Source organism: Rhopalosiphum padi, chromosome 2, assembly GCF_020882245.1.
Source record: "Rhopalosiphum padi isolate XX-2018 chromosome 2, ASM2088224v1, whole genome shotgun sequence".
NCBI lineage: Eukaryota > Metazoa > Arthropoda > Insecta > Hemiptera > Aphididae > Rhopalosiphum > Rhopalosiphum padi.
Window position 1 is genome coordinate 10,958,283 of NC_083598.1, and position 17,223 is coordinate 10,975,505.

General features: G+C 23.5%; 1 protein-coding gene across 5 annotated transcripts in view; it reads right to left on the bottom strand.

Moving 5' to 3' along the window:
• The window catches only part of LOC132920052 (cyclin-dependent kinase 14), a 47,402-nt gene that overhangs the window by 6,125 nt on the left and 24,054 nt on the right, over positions 1-17,223 (bottom strand). For all 5 annotated transcript variants that reach the window (XM_060982094.1, XM_060982093.1, XM_060982095.1 and 2 more), the window contains one exon: positions 10,332-10,484. In XM_060982094.1, the coding sequence (XP_060838077.1) occupies positions 10,332-10,484 (153 nt within the window). The remainder of the gene's footprint in view (positions 1-10,331; positions 10,485-17,223) is intronic.

Sequence of the window (17,223 nt, forward strand, 5' to 3'; positions counted from 1 at the left end):
TACTTTTTAATAAATTTAGTGCTTTCTAAGTCAAAGAATTCAAAGTACTTTTGTTATAACGGAATTTTGAGTTTTTGTACATTAACTAATAACATTGTATTATAGTAATCGGTAGGTATATAATAATAGTTATAATACTATATAATGATAGTTATAAATTATGACATTTGATTATGCATTATCACAGAATACGGATTTCAAATACCATCCGGACCGGACGAAGGACTATAAATTAGGACACCCTACATAGTATGATATAATATATTAAAGCCAGCGATGGATCGAAGCACTGCCCCTCTTGCTAAAAAAAATAAAACAAAAAAACTAAACTAGAAAAGAAAAATGGGATTATTGATATTTTCGACACAATTTGATACAACTACTACATCACACTAAGAAAAAAAAAACGAAATAGAAGTAACCTAGATGTTGCTTGTTACATATAGCTTAGGTATATTTTATAACACATTTTAACACATCCCATTTATATCGCCGTATTTTCTACTACGTATTATAAACGTAATAATATATATTACATTGTATACGAAAGTAGAAATAAAGGTAAACAATTCCAAACGATACGTCATAATATGTCCATAATATTAATAATAGAATAAAATACTATTCCAAGTATAAGAATTTTTAACAGCGTATAGAAATAAACACAAAACAAAAATACAATTTCGTTCCTAGTTCACTCTTGACAGCAGACTACGCTTTTTATTCACAAATCATCATATATGAGTGGAGGGAATACTAAAGTAAATATCTATATCGCACATACTATGACAGCTCGTGGTGTTTAAAGGGACATAAATAAAAAAATCGTTAAAGGCGCAACCATTGCGAATGACGTCGGAATGATATTATTAGTAGGAATTAACACAGAGGGCACATCCGGCAACTGGCTTTGATGGGCGTTTGTCATCCAAACGTCTAAATTGCACTCCATGTACGCTTTTGTCATGTTGCCAAAGTCGAGTAAATGAATCCCTCACCTCTCTTCCCATTCAGTTTAAACACACACGCACAACCATACAAATGCAATTCCCGGAGCTAGGGGACAAATTACTTCACCTGATGAAATCTGTTCGTTGACCCTTTTATAGATTACACGACGTTCAGGAAATTAAAATCCCTCATGTATACAACCGAACCGAACGATTTATATAACTAGATTTTATTTTTACTATTTATTACTCTTATTTTTTTATTTTTTATTTTTATAAACTTCTCTAACCAGTAACCACACATAAAGTAACTTATTCATAACGCCAGTAATGTGAGATTTAATATAAAATACAACGAAAAATCATTCTTAGTTGTGAGAATAATTTCATTTTAAATCCTCTTTGTAAAAACAATGATTTTGTACACTTACCGTTTGTTTTGTTTTTTAGTTAAGTGCAAAGAAGGGTTCGGAGGTGTATTGCGTATGATAATAGCCTGGCAAGTGCTCTGAAGATGACAGGCCGGAACTATTATTCAAGAGAGCGTTTTTATTTGTAAAGCACAACAGAATGGTGGCGGAGGGTTAAGGGTCTTTAATAAGAGAAAATGTCCAAACTCCACCACACGAAATATGACGCGAGGTTTATATTATTTATAACGGGAGAGATTTAGAAACAAATGCCAACATAAACGATTAGATAGGTTTATTTTGTTTTACAATATTCAGAAACAACAGTTTTGTGTATAGACAGCTATATGTCACGTAAATACAAAATACAAATACAATGTATAAATTGAGTATTGAATAAAATAAAAAAATATAGAAAGATTAATTTTAGATTTAAGCAAATACTTACGATTATTTATTTTAACTAATCATATTTTTAAGCTAATTGTTTAATTAACATTATAACTATATTATATGCAGTAAACTATTACTTGTTTAATTAACGGTTTTAATTTTTTTTTCACAATTCAGTCACTTGATATTTCTTGCACATCTCATATTTTAACGATGTCCATTAACATTATTTATAATTAAAGGTTCTATGTAATACACTATTACAATTTAATTTATATACTTAATCTTTTGCTTACCTTAAAAATATTTAAATAATATTAAACAATGTATAAATACCAACAAAGTCTAGTTCAATTTATAAATGTACTAAGGTTTTTAATCGAAATAATTTAAGTATTAGATGAACTGAACTATAAGTACTTAGTTTATATTTGTTTTCAAAACAATAAAAGAAGTGATTATTAGGTTATATTTATTTATTTTATTTATTAAGTTGGCAATTTTTTTTAAATTTGATTTTTGATTAATTATTTTAAATGAAAATATAATTAAAGATAATTTAAAATATACGTTAATAATCAACTATGCAAGTTATGTATTTTATATAGTAAAATGTATATTAACTAAACGATATTAAATAAAGTGTAAGGATGAACAGTATTATCAAGGTTTAGAATTTGAAACTATCAAAAATAATAATTTAAGTTAGAAATAAATTTAGTATTTCTAATACAGAGAAAAAAAATGTCAGCTATATAAAAATCCTTTTACAAGCCATCTGCAATTGGAATACCTTTATTAGCATTTTTAGATATACAAACTTACAGTAATAAAAATAAAACTTTGGATTTTTTCTATCCACCAAAAAGGGTGCGATCAAATAAAAGATCAACCCCTTAGGGAAATCTTTGTTGGTTATATTAAAACAAGAAAGGTAGAATATGTTTTTATAAGATTTTTTTTTATACCAATCGCTATAATATAAATCTTTTTTTTATACAATTTTATTACAGAAGTATTTATTAAATATATATCAACAATAAATTAATAAACAATTTAAGATATAACATAAATCACAAGATGTCGTTAACATATTAAAAATATCAATCACAGCCCAAAAAATAAATGTTGGGAAAAAATGATAATATAATAATATTATATTCAATATACAATTACTCGTATTGTACAAATTTATATTTTGACCGAAAGAAGCATCATACAACGATAGTACTGAATTGTATTATTAAAAATTCTTAAAATGCATAGAATAACATCAACATCTGAGATTTATTATTATTATATTTTTTTTTTTTGCAAATATTAATATCTAATATAAACAAATACGAATAATAAAATATATACAAATAATTAAACACGAAGAATTTGTAAAATAAAAAATAGATAAAAGATGATATTCGATAATATCACCAAAATTATTTGTATATAATTCAAAATATTCAAATAGTGCTGTTGGAAAAAATGTAGGTACATTAAAATTATTACATTACCATATTTTTTATTTTTATAATAATATTAATGTATTTTTAGTAGTTAAGTAAAAAGTATACACATATTTTATTGCACGTGATACCATTTATTAAATACTTGTTTACATATATGATATAATTATAAAAATTATATTTTATATATGCCTATACAATAACTATAAATAAATAAACGATTTATTATTTTCAAAAATTGAAAACTAACATTAGTTATATAAATTTATTGATATGGTATTAAAATAATGTTTTAAATGATTTTAGTTCCAAAATACAGTATTTAAGGTAAAATTAACCAAATACTATAATAAATATTTAATTGATACTTTTTACTTATAAATACCTTATAAAATGTAGTTTTTTTGATATTCGTGAATTAATTAAACAATAAAATATATGGTATCTTTTAAATACATTTGTTTTTTTTTTTAAATATAGAATAATCTATAATCTAATAATTAATTTTAACCATAAAAAATGACATTATTTTTGAATAATACTAAGCGCCATACTCATTTGACTTTCATATAAAAGACTAATTATGTTAAAGATGTAAACTTGATTAAAACTAGTTTAGTAAAATTTAAATTTAAATTAAAAGGAGTATAACAAGAATAGTAATTAAGCTAATAAGAAAAGCTCACTTATGTGAAATTCCGGGTTCCTAAAATTCTAACGACAGATTTTACAGTTATATACTCTAAAATTGTATTTTATCCTCTACAAGCGATTTTGTTTAAATAATAACTATACTTGAGTTAGTCACTATAAAAAAAAAAAAAATCATATTTATATTTGAAAAAATAACAGAATTTTCAAAATAATAATTGAAAAAATATAAATATAATTTTTTTCGTCAACAATAACTGTTTGGGATTATATTAAATGGGCAAGACTTATATAAAAGTTTAAATTTATTATTATTTAAAGAATGAAAAAAAAAACAGGGTGGATATTACATCAGTTGGTAGGTCAAACAAAATACTGTAAATTCAATCAAAAGTTATGGTCACCTTTAATGTCGAATACATGGTGTAGAACTATTGATTTAAATGTAATTTTCATCAGCTTTGCATTTTGCTCTTGTTAAATAGAGAGGGGGTGCTTCCATTATGTTCATAATATACGAGCCAGACGTGGTGGAGATATATGTATAATATATATTCATATAAATATGCACTTTATTTACAGTGTATGCTATAATGCACACGCTAACCCCTTTATGGTTTTATGCTTTTTGATTAAGCTGCTTGTTTAATTGTATGAAAATATTTCCTAGCTGTTATTTTTTATAATAAATAACACAAAAGATTGTATAACATACATTTTTAAGAAGTTCTAAATTTGCCAATGTCTTCTTTATTACGTGAATTTCGTATTTTATTAAACGAATGCGTATTTTTTTTCTAAACGTAAAACCGTTTTACTTATAGTCAAGAGAAAACTGTGGAAAATTTACTAGCCCATAAATAAGTGCTCGTTAGAACCTGTATTTTGCAGTAGTATACCTACATTGAGTATTGAACTTTAGTAGACATTGTAGGCGGTGTGTGTAAATGAACAATAGCACGTGACGCACATGTAATATTTAGAGTCGAGGTACACACGTCGTCTTAATTTAAAATTACATGGATGTAAAAATGGCAATTTTGTTTTTCAAAATGACTAGTATAAGATTTTATTAACAGACCATATGACGAGAATTTTGTTTTTTAAATCTACAATAACAAGTTGGAGATTAAAAAAATATTATGTTCTCTATTTTATATTACTTTTATAAAGTATATCTTGACACCTAAAATCCAATAATATATATTTATACAGCAACACAACTACGTAAATTAAACACACAGCACTAAAAACCAATACTTGAAAACTCAAGCACTCTTTTAGCCTTTGCATTTGTTTCTAAAGTCACAAAGTTCGTTTAGGAGATAATTATATCCTTGGAAAATTTTTCGAAATAATTAAGAATGAAGAATAGTTATAAACATTATAAAATCACACAATATTATTTAAGGATGAAATAATATTTTGATTCAATAATTTTAATTTTAGGACAACATGAATCTTTTTTTTTAATAAACCAACGATTATTAAAATAATAAATTCTCAATGAATATATAGCATTAATTATTTTAACATTATAAAAACATAATACTTACATTGAATATTATAGAAATAGAAGAAAAAAAATTGAATTCTAAGAACAGATAATTAAATGTATTACAGGTAATAAATTAAAATGGCTGAATAAATAAATTAAATGATATTACTTAAAACTCTAAGAGTTTTAACTCTGATATAAGTATTTAGACATTGTTTAAAATATTCACTTAAAAAAAAAAGGCATTTGCATTAAAATTCTTTAAATTTAAATTTTATGAATTTAGAGTCAAATTAATTTTTGTTGAGAAAAAACCCATCTATAACGCATTTGAATCGTACTAAAAATATATATATTATATACCTAGGTATATAAAAAATACTTAATAGATATGTACATTTGTATTTTAGTAAAAAAATAATAGGTAGGTTAATATTTATTAATATTTATTTAAATAATCAATAACCTTAGGGTGTTGATTGGTTTTTAAATTTAACTTTGGAATACTGTAAATTTTAGTTTAAAATTTTGATAAAATATAAATATATAAATTAAATATTATTTAATATAATAAATACCTTAATGTATAAAATATGTTGATGTGTATACGTTTTAAGGTAGGTTGAATATAGAAATGGCGAACTGTTTTTATTACTAACAATAATACTGAGATAGAAAACTATGGCTTAAAAAACTTTTAATAAAAAATCTATATACGTGCCGCAGAAAACTCAACCAATAGGTTATAGAATGATGGAAGATATGATGCGAACGGTTTCATTTTTTTCCCGTCACCAATCAAAAGTGAAACGTTACCATACATAGATGAGACCTGCAGGGACAGAAGCACTAAAGATTGTGACATAACCGCTTAACGAGGTTAACATGCGTACGGGGCGGGTATTTGACAAACGACCGTAATGGGATTTTGATGGGTTCACCTTTTATACTTCTGACAAATTAAATTGAGCTAATGCTGCAAGTAAAAACCTAAGTAAACTGTAAGTATAATAAGATAGTGGTTTTCATTGCAAAAGTAAAATGCTATTTTTCATTTGTAGAAAATCTAATTTTCTTATGATAGGTATATATATCACAAGTATGAACACTAACGATATAATTATATTATTAAAATTCTATATAAGTAGAAACATGTTATACTTAAATCAATAATTATAATTTCTTAGCAGGCAATTTATTTTTTGTATATTGTATTCAAATAAACACTGATTAATATTTATTAAAAATTAAATACAATAATTTAAATAATAACACTAATTAAAAATATAATTTATACATAATAATATTATCTAAAGAATTTTAATATTAGTTTAAGATAATACAAAACATTGTACTATCACTTTTATATCTAATTAATTTCTTTAAAATAAAATAAAAATAAATAATATACTATTTATGCAATCAAAATATAAGCTAATAACTAAAGAAAGATTAAAGTCTCATGAGGTAGGTTAAGCTGTAGTTAAAAATTGTAATTTTTATTTTTTAAATGTTAATAAAACAGTAAAAATTAAATCATTGTTTTAGGTATAGTGTATAAAATAAATGTCAAAAGTTTAATCTTCAACGGCAAAATTATTAAATAACGGATATTTAAAAACAACAAATTATTGACTAAAAAAATGCTAATGAAACCGAAGTATAATTATCAGTTTAAAATTAATCGGTTGGTAAACATTGTATAATTTTATATGAAAAGAAAAATGAATTTCAACAAGTATATAAATTAATAAAAAGGAGAAAATAAGCACATAAACAATACATCATCATGCAAGGTAAGTAGAAGTGCTCCATCTCTCATTGTCAATACTAAAAAAAACAAAACGTTTTTTACGTTCCCCATACCTATATTTCATACAGAGTGAAATTGATTGATGGATTATTATAAAATAAAATAAAATATTTAGTAAATTCGAATGAGAATTTTCCTTTCAATTTTGGATTTATTGATATCTCTCAACAAATGTCTAGACTCTAGTATTTTGTTAGGTTAGGTCAAATGAAAGAAAATTAGGAATATAAACGATTTAATGGGTACCTAGATTAATTATTTACTAATAAACCTAATTAAATTATTATGCAATATATTTTATAGATATTGTTAGGTATTGATATGTATACACATTTATGTATGATATACAACTTTACAAGCATGCTCGTGGTTCGTAATAACTATTAATGCATGATAGATGTTTGTACATTAAATATTTTAAAAAGTAGGTAAATTTTGTTTTCTCCAACACGCACATAATATATATTTAGCCTAAGGATTTTATTTTTTAACAAATTAATATTTTAGAATATGTTTTATTCGTGACATTATTCTTTATAATCATACACATTACAACAAATATGATGTAAAAAACAAAATTCCAATTTATACTTAACCAATTGATTGCAGTGTACTTGATTACTTATAATGCTTATGTAGTAAATTACATTTTAATTTTAATCGTCGAAACACAACAAGATATTGATTTTTTCATTTCTAGAGAAAGTATTAATAATAAGCAGCTAAATGCATAGCATTAAAAACTCTAATTTAGTACCTATACGAAATGTCTTTTAATTTGAATTATCGATACCTAGTGAAGATTTTAAAAAGTTGGTAAAAAAAAAAAACACATGCATGCACAGCCAATTTTTAATCATAACTACTCATTTTGAAAGCATTATTAATATCCCGTTATACAAAGTTTTATTTTGAACCTAATCGAAACTCGTACTAAAGCATTTTAAAATTAAAAAAATAAATATTTAACAACAAAAGTAGTTGAATTATTATAATAATAACAATGTAACATGTCACATATTATCACTAAACATCTTAGTTACAAATATTGTTAGATTTTATAATCTCATCCAATAACTTAACAGTCGATTTAATTTAGTAGTGTTTACGTTAATACAATGATAATAAATTAAAACTTAAAAGTAATAATAATAAATCAAAACAAAAACTATTTTAAGGGAATTACTAAAGAGAACTGCGTATCATATTCCATAAAAATTTCATGGTTGGTGTTTATTCATGCATATTATCCATTTAAGTAATTATTTATTGACAGTTCAGAAAAAACGGATAAAAAGCTTTCGAAACCCGTAAGTTTAAAAGAGAAGTATTAAGCTCTATAGTATGGCGTACTCCTGCCACATGATTAATTTTTTATTAAAAACTTGGAGTTACCCAAAATCAATCTAAAATTAGGCATTTACAGAATTTGTATTATGACGAAACAAGACGCATTCAATTTTAGTTTGAACAAGTATAATTTATAGTTATTTTGCAAAATAATTCAATATCAGAAGGTAATCAAAGTTAATAATATAAATTAAATTTATTTTTTGGGTAACATAAATTTGTTAAGTCAAGCATAACCAAACTAATTATTTTATGGAAAATAGTAATATAGGTTTAACTTTATTAGAACTTAGAAACAATTTGCAAACCAATTCAACAATTAAGAACAAATAATAGTACAAACTATTTTAGAAACAATTTAAAGTTTCAATGGAAATAAAATATATTTTATTATTATTTAGTACTTTACATTGAACTATTGAAGAAATTAAACTTAAATGAAAAAAAAGTTAAATTAATTAAAAAGTTAAATTATTCAGTAATAATAGAATATAATGCAACATAAATAATAAATATCGGCTTTAATTCTATTTTGTGATTTTACTAACTACTAAGCAGTATGAAATATGAATATTAGAAAATTATAAGGTAAATAAACCAGTATTAATGCGAAGGATACATATAAAAATATGATTGAGTTGAAATATTTAAACTCAGGATATGATGTAATTTGTAGTTAAACCAATAGAACCTATGATCACTATACAAAGTTCTAATACATTACGGAGTCATTAAATTATAAGCTAATAAAATAAATATCCTATTCACTATTTAAATGAACCTATCTATTTATGTATACTAAGATTTATAATAATAATTTGATTAAAATTAATTTATAACATTTTTCTTATTGTTATATCCGAGGTTATATCCTATAATATATTATCAAATCTAAACATATTATAATATATATTAAGTAGCTTATACAATAATTACACATACAGAAGAAGTATATAAATCATCTATCAAAATATATTTAAAAAAAAAAATAATTAATTACAGACATATTTGTGTACTACGAGAAAACCATAAAGAATATAAAGATAATTTTAATTTACTTTAAAATTGAATCTTTTTTATCGACAAAAATAAGATACAAAGAGGACAATTCAATAAACTGTTTAATTTATTATTAGACCTCCTACCTTTTTTCTTTAATATTAAACAAAAATACATAGTTTAAAGAATTTATTATCTGAATATAAAATATTGAAGTAAATACATAAATACTTTGGTCTTTGAGTAAATTAAGTGGTATTAAGATACTACAGAAGTATTATAGAATATTATTAAATATTGATTTTAATAGCAGTGATTTAAGGTTTAAAAAAGTTAGAATTAAATATGAATAAATGGAAGTGGTGATTTATATTTTCTACGAGTACATAAGTTTTTTCTTTAATAATCAGATTTCTTTTACTTGTTACTGAACAATACTCTTTTACATTCCTATTCTTCAATATATTTCAGAGTAAGTACCTTATTTTGTCTACATAGTCAATATGACTAAAGTTTAAAAGTAGACACCAAGTGAAAATAAAATTACGAATTTTCGAATAATAAATGTATCACAATACTACAAATATACCTATAGTAATAATAAAAATAACATCACTAACATTAATCACATTATAGAAAATAATTAATTTTAATAATTTTAACTTTTAAGATAAAATCTATACATTTATGAAAGTCGTTCATTTATTAGTATATATATAAGTTTTAAAATATACTATCCCAATACTAAGATTAATGGATATCTTAACTTTTTTTTTAATGTATGCAATTAATTTAAGTATTATTTACCGTATCTAGACAAGTGTTCATCATTGGCACAAGGTATGTTTCCGTTTGGTTCAATTCGATCAAGATACTCTTCGGAATAACCATTGAATTGCAATTTACTCGGCAATGCATCCCGAGATGTTCTATTGCGGTCAGGATCTTCTTTAGAAATAGCTGGAAAAAAGATATGAAATTAATATAAATGTTATGTAACATGATGCAAAATATTTTTAAATCATACATGCGATATAAAACTTTTTCATTTTAAAATATCATAAATATATATTTTATAGTGTATACTAAAAATGTATTTTCTAGTCTAAAGTAAAAAATGTTTTTCTATATTGCCATTTGAAAAAGATTTACATGATTCCTTCAATATGTATAGTTTTTTTTTTAACTTTTTTATATTAAATATCATACTTTTGAGGTGAACAAATATATTAAGCAAATCTGTGTCAAACATATATACTCAGAGGTTTAGTCAAACATTTGAAATTTTATTCATCGAATTCTAAATGGTGAAATAATAATAGGTTAAAAAACATTAATAAATTGTAATTCAGTATAATACTATATATATATAACTATATAACTGATTAAAACTACATTAAATAGATAACTAATGCGCTCCGAAATCCCACGAGTTACGGAAACAAGGAGGCCGAGATGGCTGGATTGCATATAAATGCAAATATTTAGTTAGCACAATACACACTTTAATTATATAATATCTTTTATCATTTAAAAATATATAAGAACAATTCCAAATATATATTATTATCAATGGTCAACTTAAAAATATAGGTGTTCTTAATATTCTTAAAAATATATTTGACACTGTTTGAATAAATAATCAACTACCTATCCAGTTTTGTTAAATAGTCGAAAATATATGATACAGACTTAATTGAAATTCAATACAGTTATCAAAATTATGATACACGTATCATACAATTCCACTGTTTTAGATAAGTATTGCCCATATTATTAAATATTTTATTTTTCTCAATTATCCAATATTAAATTACATTATAACACAAAACACATTTAACGAACAATTATAAGCTAAAAAAGACCGGGTATAAAAATCATAACATTTAAAATGCACAAATAAACAATCATTAAATAGTTAAAAAATTAAAATTCCAAATATTCTAGTGATCTACGATTTAGCTGTATCTAACACAATTTCTTTTATAATAAGTTAAAATAAATATTAAAACAATATTTTTTTACGTTTTATTAAGTTAAATCGTTTTAAAAGGTATAAATTGAATAAATATAATAAATAGAAAGAAATTAAATTATTAAAATCGCAAAAATATTTAAAAACCAATTATCGAATGAAAATTTTTTACATTGGTGTAAAATGACCCCAATAAAAATACAAAAATTATATTAATAATAAATGTATGATTCTTAAGAACTAAACAATAATGAAGCATTGTTTTTTTTTTTTTTTTAATTGAATTAAAATTAAATTAAAATAAATGCACGTCAGTACGTTTTCTACTGTCAAATAATTTGTAAAATTTAATATACAGGCAAGATCATTGACTTTGAAATCCTTCGACTTCGTAATCAAAATGTAAATCGTATTATATTTCAAAGTTTAAAACTATTTGGTTGAAACAATAAAAGTCTTTATTAATTTTGCCAATGCATATTGAGGCTTTGATTGTCATTCACGTAATTCATTAATTAAACATTTTTTAAATGCACTACACATTAATTACCATACAGAATATTTTATTTCAGTTTTAATCGTGGTAAATCAAATAACACTAAATTTAAGAAATTTAAATAAAAATAAAAATATGAGTGATTCAATCTGTGAAATGAATATTTTGTAAACATCACAATAAGTGGTAATCCCCTTAGTACATTTAACTAAGATTTTCTAGTATACTAACAATATACAAATAAATATTATTACAGAAAATATTATACAGATAAATTCGGTACTTATTACTTTTTTTAGTTATAACACACATTTTTGATTTCACATTTTTAATAATTAATTTTTCTAAAAATGTCAATATAAAAAAATTTAATTTCAAACAAATAGTTAATTTTTAATAACTTTAAAGTATAATCAAGTTATAAGAGTGAATGAATCAATATTTTAAGGCAAACCACCAAGCATACTACTGAGCTTATATACATTTAAAACAATTCATCACCTTGTTAAAATTATAAATACAATTTTTCTAAAACACAGTCTGATTTGGAAAATTAAATTAAAACAATTTAATTTACTCTTTTTAAAATAATGAGTGTTTCTGTTCTTGTTAAAAGAATTACTTCGAATATATATATATACTAAGTATAGTCAATTAACATCTAATAAGTAAGTATACAATATTATTTATCATATTCATTATTCGTCACAATATATAATAATATGTATTGTATTTTAAAATATAATTACATTTTCAATTAAAAATTCACTTTAAATGATATATTAAAAGAAGTTTAATTTTTTCAGATCAAAACACATCATTACAGAATTAATAATATTTTGTTCATTGAACTATATAAAACAGAGCATTTTTTTTTTACTAAAGCAATTTTTCAAAAGGTTAAGGTAGGTTATAAAGGATTTATCTCATAGACGTCCATATTTTCAGTTTATAGAATGACTTTCAGATTAAGGAAGTAATAGTTTTTATTCTCAACGATGATTACATATTTAAAAAAAATTAAATATGTATAATTCAAAACATACTCTTTATAAAATTTAAATTCATTTTCTTAATATCACAAAAATTGTTAAATTATTTCATATATCAATACTCGTACACACATAATATATATATTAAATATGTATGTAACTTAATGTCATAAGTTATTCAACTGCATAAAAATTGTTTACTAATTTTCTATTAAACAATTATTGATTAGATAGAACTTTGAGTTATAAAATGCAATAAATTGATTAATCAGAAACATGAATTTAAATATATATTTAAAATAAATATGATGTATATGTGAACTTTATACATAAATTATGCAAAAAGTAACCATATTCAAATAATTACTAATAAATTTGATGAAAAATTTAATTAAAGTTATTTTACGATAATAGGAAAATAATTTGATTAATTTAACAAAATACAACTAATCGGGCGAAAAAGTATTAAAAGCATTGTTTTAGTGAACAGCATAATATATTATTGAAACCGACTTAAATAATACATTACATAGGTAAGTATCTATTTTAAATTGTATTTTACTGATTTTACTTTAGATTCTCGAAATGTATTAAGAACAATACAACTAAACGAGGTATAATAACATTGTTCAGACAAATACGCATAGCAATATAGTAATACTACATACAGAACATTATATCATTACAGACAGTAACGATATAAGGACAAATTGCACTACTGCAGTATTTTTGTAAACCCAAACATTTACTCATGAAAGTTTTGGCAAATGATTTTTACTGAATAGTATTTCAAATGAAAACTGCAATATATTTTTGGTAGAAAAATTGCAAAGCAAAAAGACTCCTGCTGATCGACAGGAGATCTGAAATCACGAACCGTAATGTGTTCCGACAAATGCGCTAAACTTATTGATTTGTGGATTCGAGGAGATTACAATCGTTACCGATTTGTCTGGATTTACGAACTTGTATATGGTTGAAGTTATCCGTGTCTTAAATCCCGAGGGGATGCAAGTTATCAAGGGACGCACACACCCAATGCAGTATAATATGGTATATCTCATTTGCCGTTCGAGCACTATAGATGACACGCATGTGTTTCTTTCTCCTTTAAGCATTTTTATTCCAATAAAATAAAAACGATATTTTAATCGAAAATACAGACATAATTGAATAACATAACTTTCAAGTGAACTAATTGAAACGGGCTAATAGGTGAAGCAATTGATTTATTTTTGGCGTGTAGATGATTAAACTTCTCGGTACATTAATCAACCAACCCTTATTAATGTTTTTTTAATGACTCTAGGGGAATATTTAATTATGTAAACATCTTATTTAAGCAACAAAATATAACAGTTGGGAAATTACTAAATGTAATTGAAAAGCACTAAAATTAATACATTCCTTCAACAAGAATAACACGGATGGAGAGACATTAAGAGTAAAAATGAAAAATATTTCATTGAACCAGTATAGCTATATCCTATTTCGCGAATAAAACGATTAATATGTAAGTAGTGTTACGTATGATAGTATAGAGAGCTGGCTATGTTCCATATCGTTTGGTGTTACAATACCGTAAAAAGGTTACAGTCCATAAATTCGTAGCACAATTTCTAAAATCATAAACGTGTTCCAAACGATTAGAACAAATTAAATAGATATGCATTAAACACGTAGATTGTATATCATAACTAAGATAATACTAACCAAAAATAAGTTATATGTAATTAATACAAAAAAACTATACCTACATCGATAAAAAAATATCTGTTTATTATTTTGTTTGTTTATTTGTTAGTTATAACTTATAATATTTTAACAAACTATGTACTAAAATACTCGATAAAATCCATATTTCCCCCTAAAATATCTAAAATCAAAAAACACCAAAATACTAAAATAAAAAATAAGAAACTTATGAATAAGATTTAGGGGAATATTTTGAAAATAACTTTGCAGACATATTATGGATTTTTCAACAACCCAGAATAACAGAACATATGCCATGTTACAGTTATTTAGTATTTACAAGGACAAAAAAACAATACAACTAATATACGTAAATTACTGTGGTTTATAACGATATTGTTTTATAGGTTTTAATTATGTTTAACTAAAAAATATTGTTATAACTAAATCAATTCGATGTTTAAAATAAGTAATACTTTCATAAATGCTACAGGTATACTTCAATAATAAATATGTATATATATTGTACCTAATAGTACATGTGTATTTTATTCGAGAAAATAAATAGTTAAAAAAAATATATTTACATAATTTGTGTACAAAGTTTAAAATTTTATTATAATTTAATTAATACATATAAATACTTATTTATCATATAGAACCTGCCTACGTCTAAAGCTACGGTTAGACTGGTTAGAGTCTTGCATAACAATGAAGCTGGGTAGCCCATGTCTAAAAACTTTACACAAAACAACAATATATCCAAGCCATTAATATATCAAAACCATTATACTGTTACTGAGCTGTTAGGGGTATTTCCAGTTTCCTATTATGGTTACCAAAAACAACAACCAAGCAAACCATTGGACGATTTAATACTTAAATTAATGTATCTACCAAATGACGCCTATGCAGTTGAGTTATTATATTATTATGTTTTAATTTTCATACGCAGAATAATTATTAATTCTGTCGTTTTACAAATTATTATACAGTAACCCCCTCCCCTTAATGGATAGCACCAAATAGAGAATATTTTTCAGGGATCGGTAACAATTTCATCACTACTTATGTGTAGGTAAACCTCTAAATAACGAACACTTTAATGACTAGATTTTGATAAGTTTTATCGTTATTATTATCTAATTACCTATATGATTTATTAAATATGCATTTAACATTTTTACACAATATTATACTAATATACGTAGTTATCTTATCTGCCGTAGCAAATGACCACCTTATTCGGTAACTGATTTTGTTTTAAATAATAATACATATCAATAAATTCATACATAAAAATAATACAAACATACACATTTTGAAATTGTTTATTTTTTCATTTACCTGCCCATCCCCTATAAATAGCGAACACTTCCAAATAGCGAATAACATTTCAGCGACGATGAGTATCCAGTATTTAGCGGTTTCACTGTAATACATCTAGTATTCTAAAATAATTCACACTTCCCAGTGAATTTGTTAAAAGCTAAATTATTACATACAGTAGGACAGTAGGTGTATTCATTATTGCTTGAATTAATATAAGATGGTCATAAAAACAACACCTACAATGTTGGAATCGATGATATATTTGATTATTTGATATTTATTTTATACGGGATAAACCCTTTTGAACATATATACATTACATTTTACACTTTACAATATACAGAGTCTAACTCGTCTATTTAACGTTATTGTATTTGCACTATTATTGAATTTGTCAAATAGAAGAGTTACACCCTATATACATACATTAATTATATAAACAATGACAAAAATGTTCTAATAGCTAAAAGTTTATTTGACTCTGTTACACTACATTTAATTCATATACCAATAATGCATTTTTGTAAATTATAAATAAGTAATCTAATGCTTTATCGTCTAATCTAAACAAATAATAAGTCTAAAGAAAGGTGTTCTAACAATTAAACTTAATGTAATTAAAATATTAAGTACTTGTTATTATTATATAATATTATGCATTACGTAAAAAATACATTTTAGTAATAACGATAATATATAAAAATATTCAGTCTGTCAGTAGATGTGACGAGGTAAATAAACTTTGTTTTCACCAAATACATTTTTTTCGATAATTCTAGATGCATAAATTAACAAAACATTTATTTTAAAAATGAAATTAAAAAAATAGTACATATGGAATTACATCATGCCATTTTCGTGTTTTCTTATTAAATCAGCTTTAAGGAAATAGCAAAGACCTTGAGAATACGAAACTAATTCTGTCATCAAAAATGATTGATGTTAACTACTAATATTACTATGCTTTATATACTGTATACATAAAATCATATTACAAAATTATGTGTTGGTAATTGAAAAATAAAATTCAACATGGACAAGTTAAAAAGACTACTTAATATTTATATCTTCTATATTTATACTTTCTAGTATATATATTTGTACTTAATAATTAAATCAAATAAGCAAGTATTATATGAAAACATTTTAAAATACATCATAATTGTTTAAATAAATAAATTCAATGATCATAAAAAAACAAAAAAAATA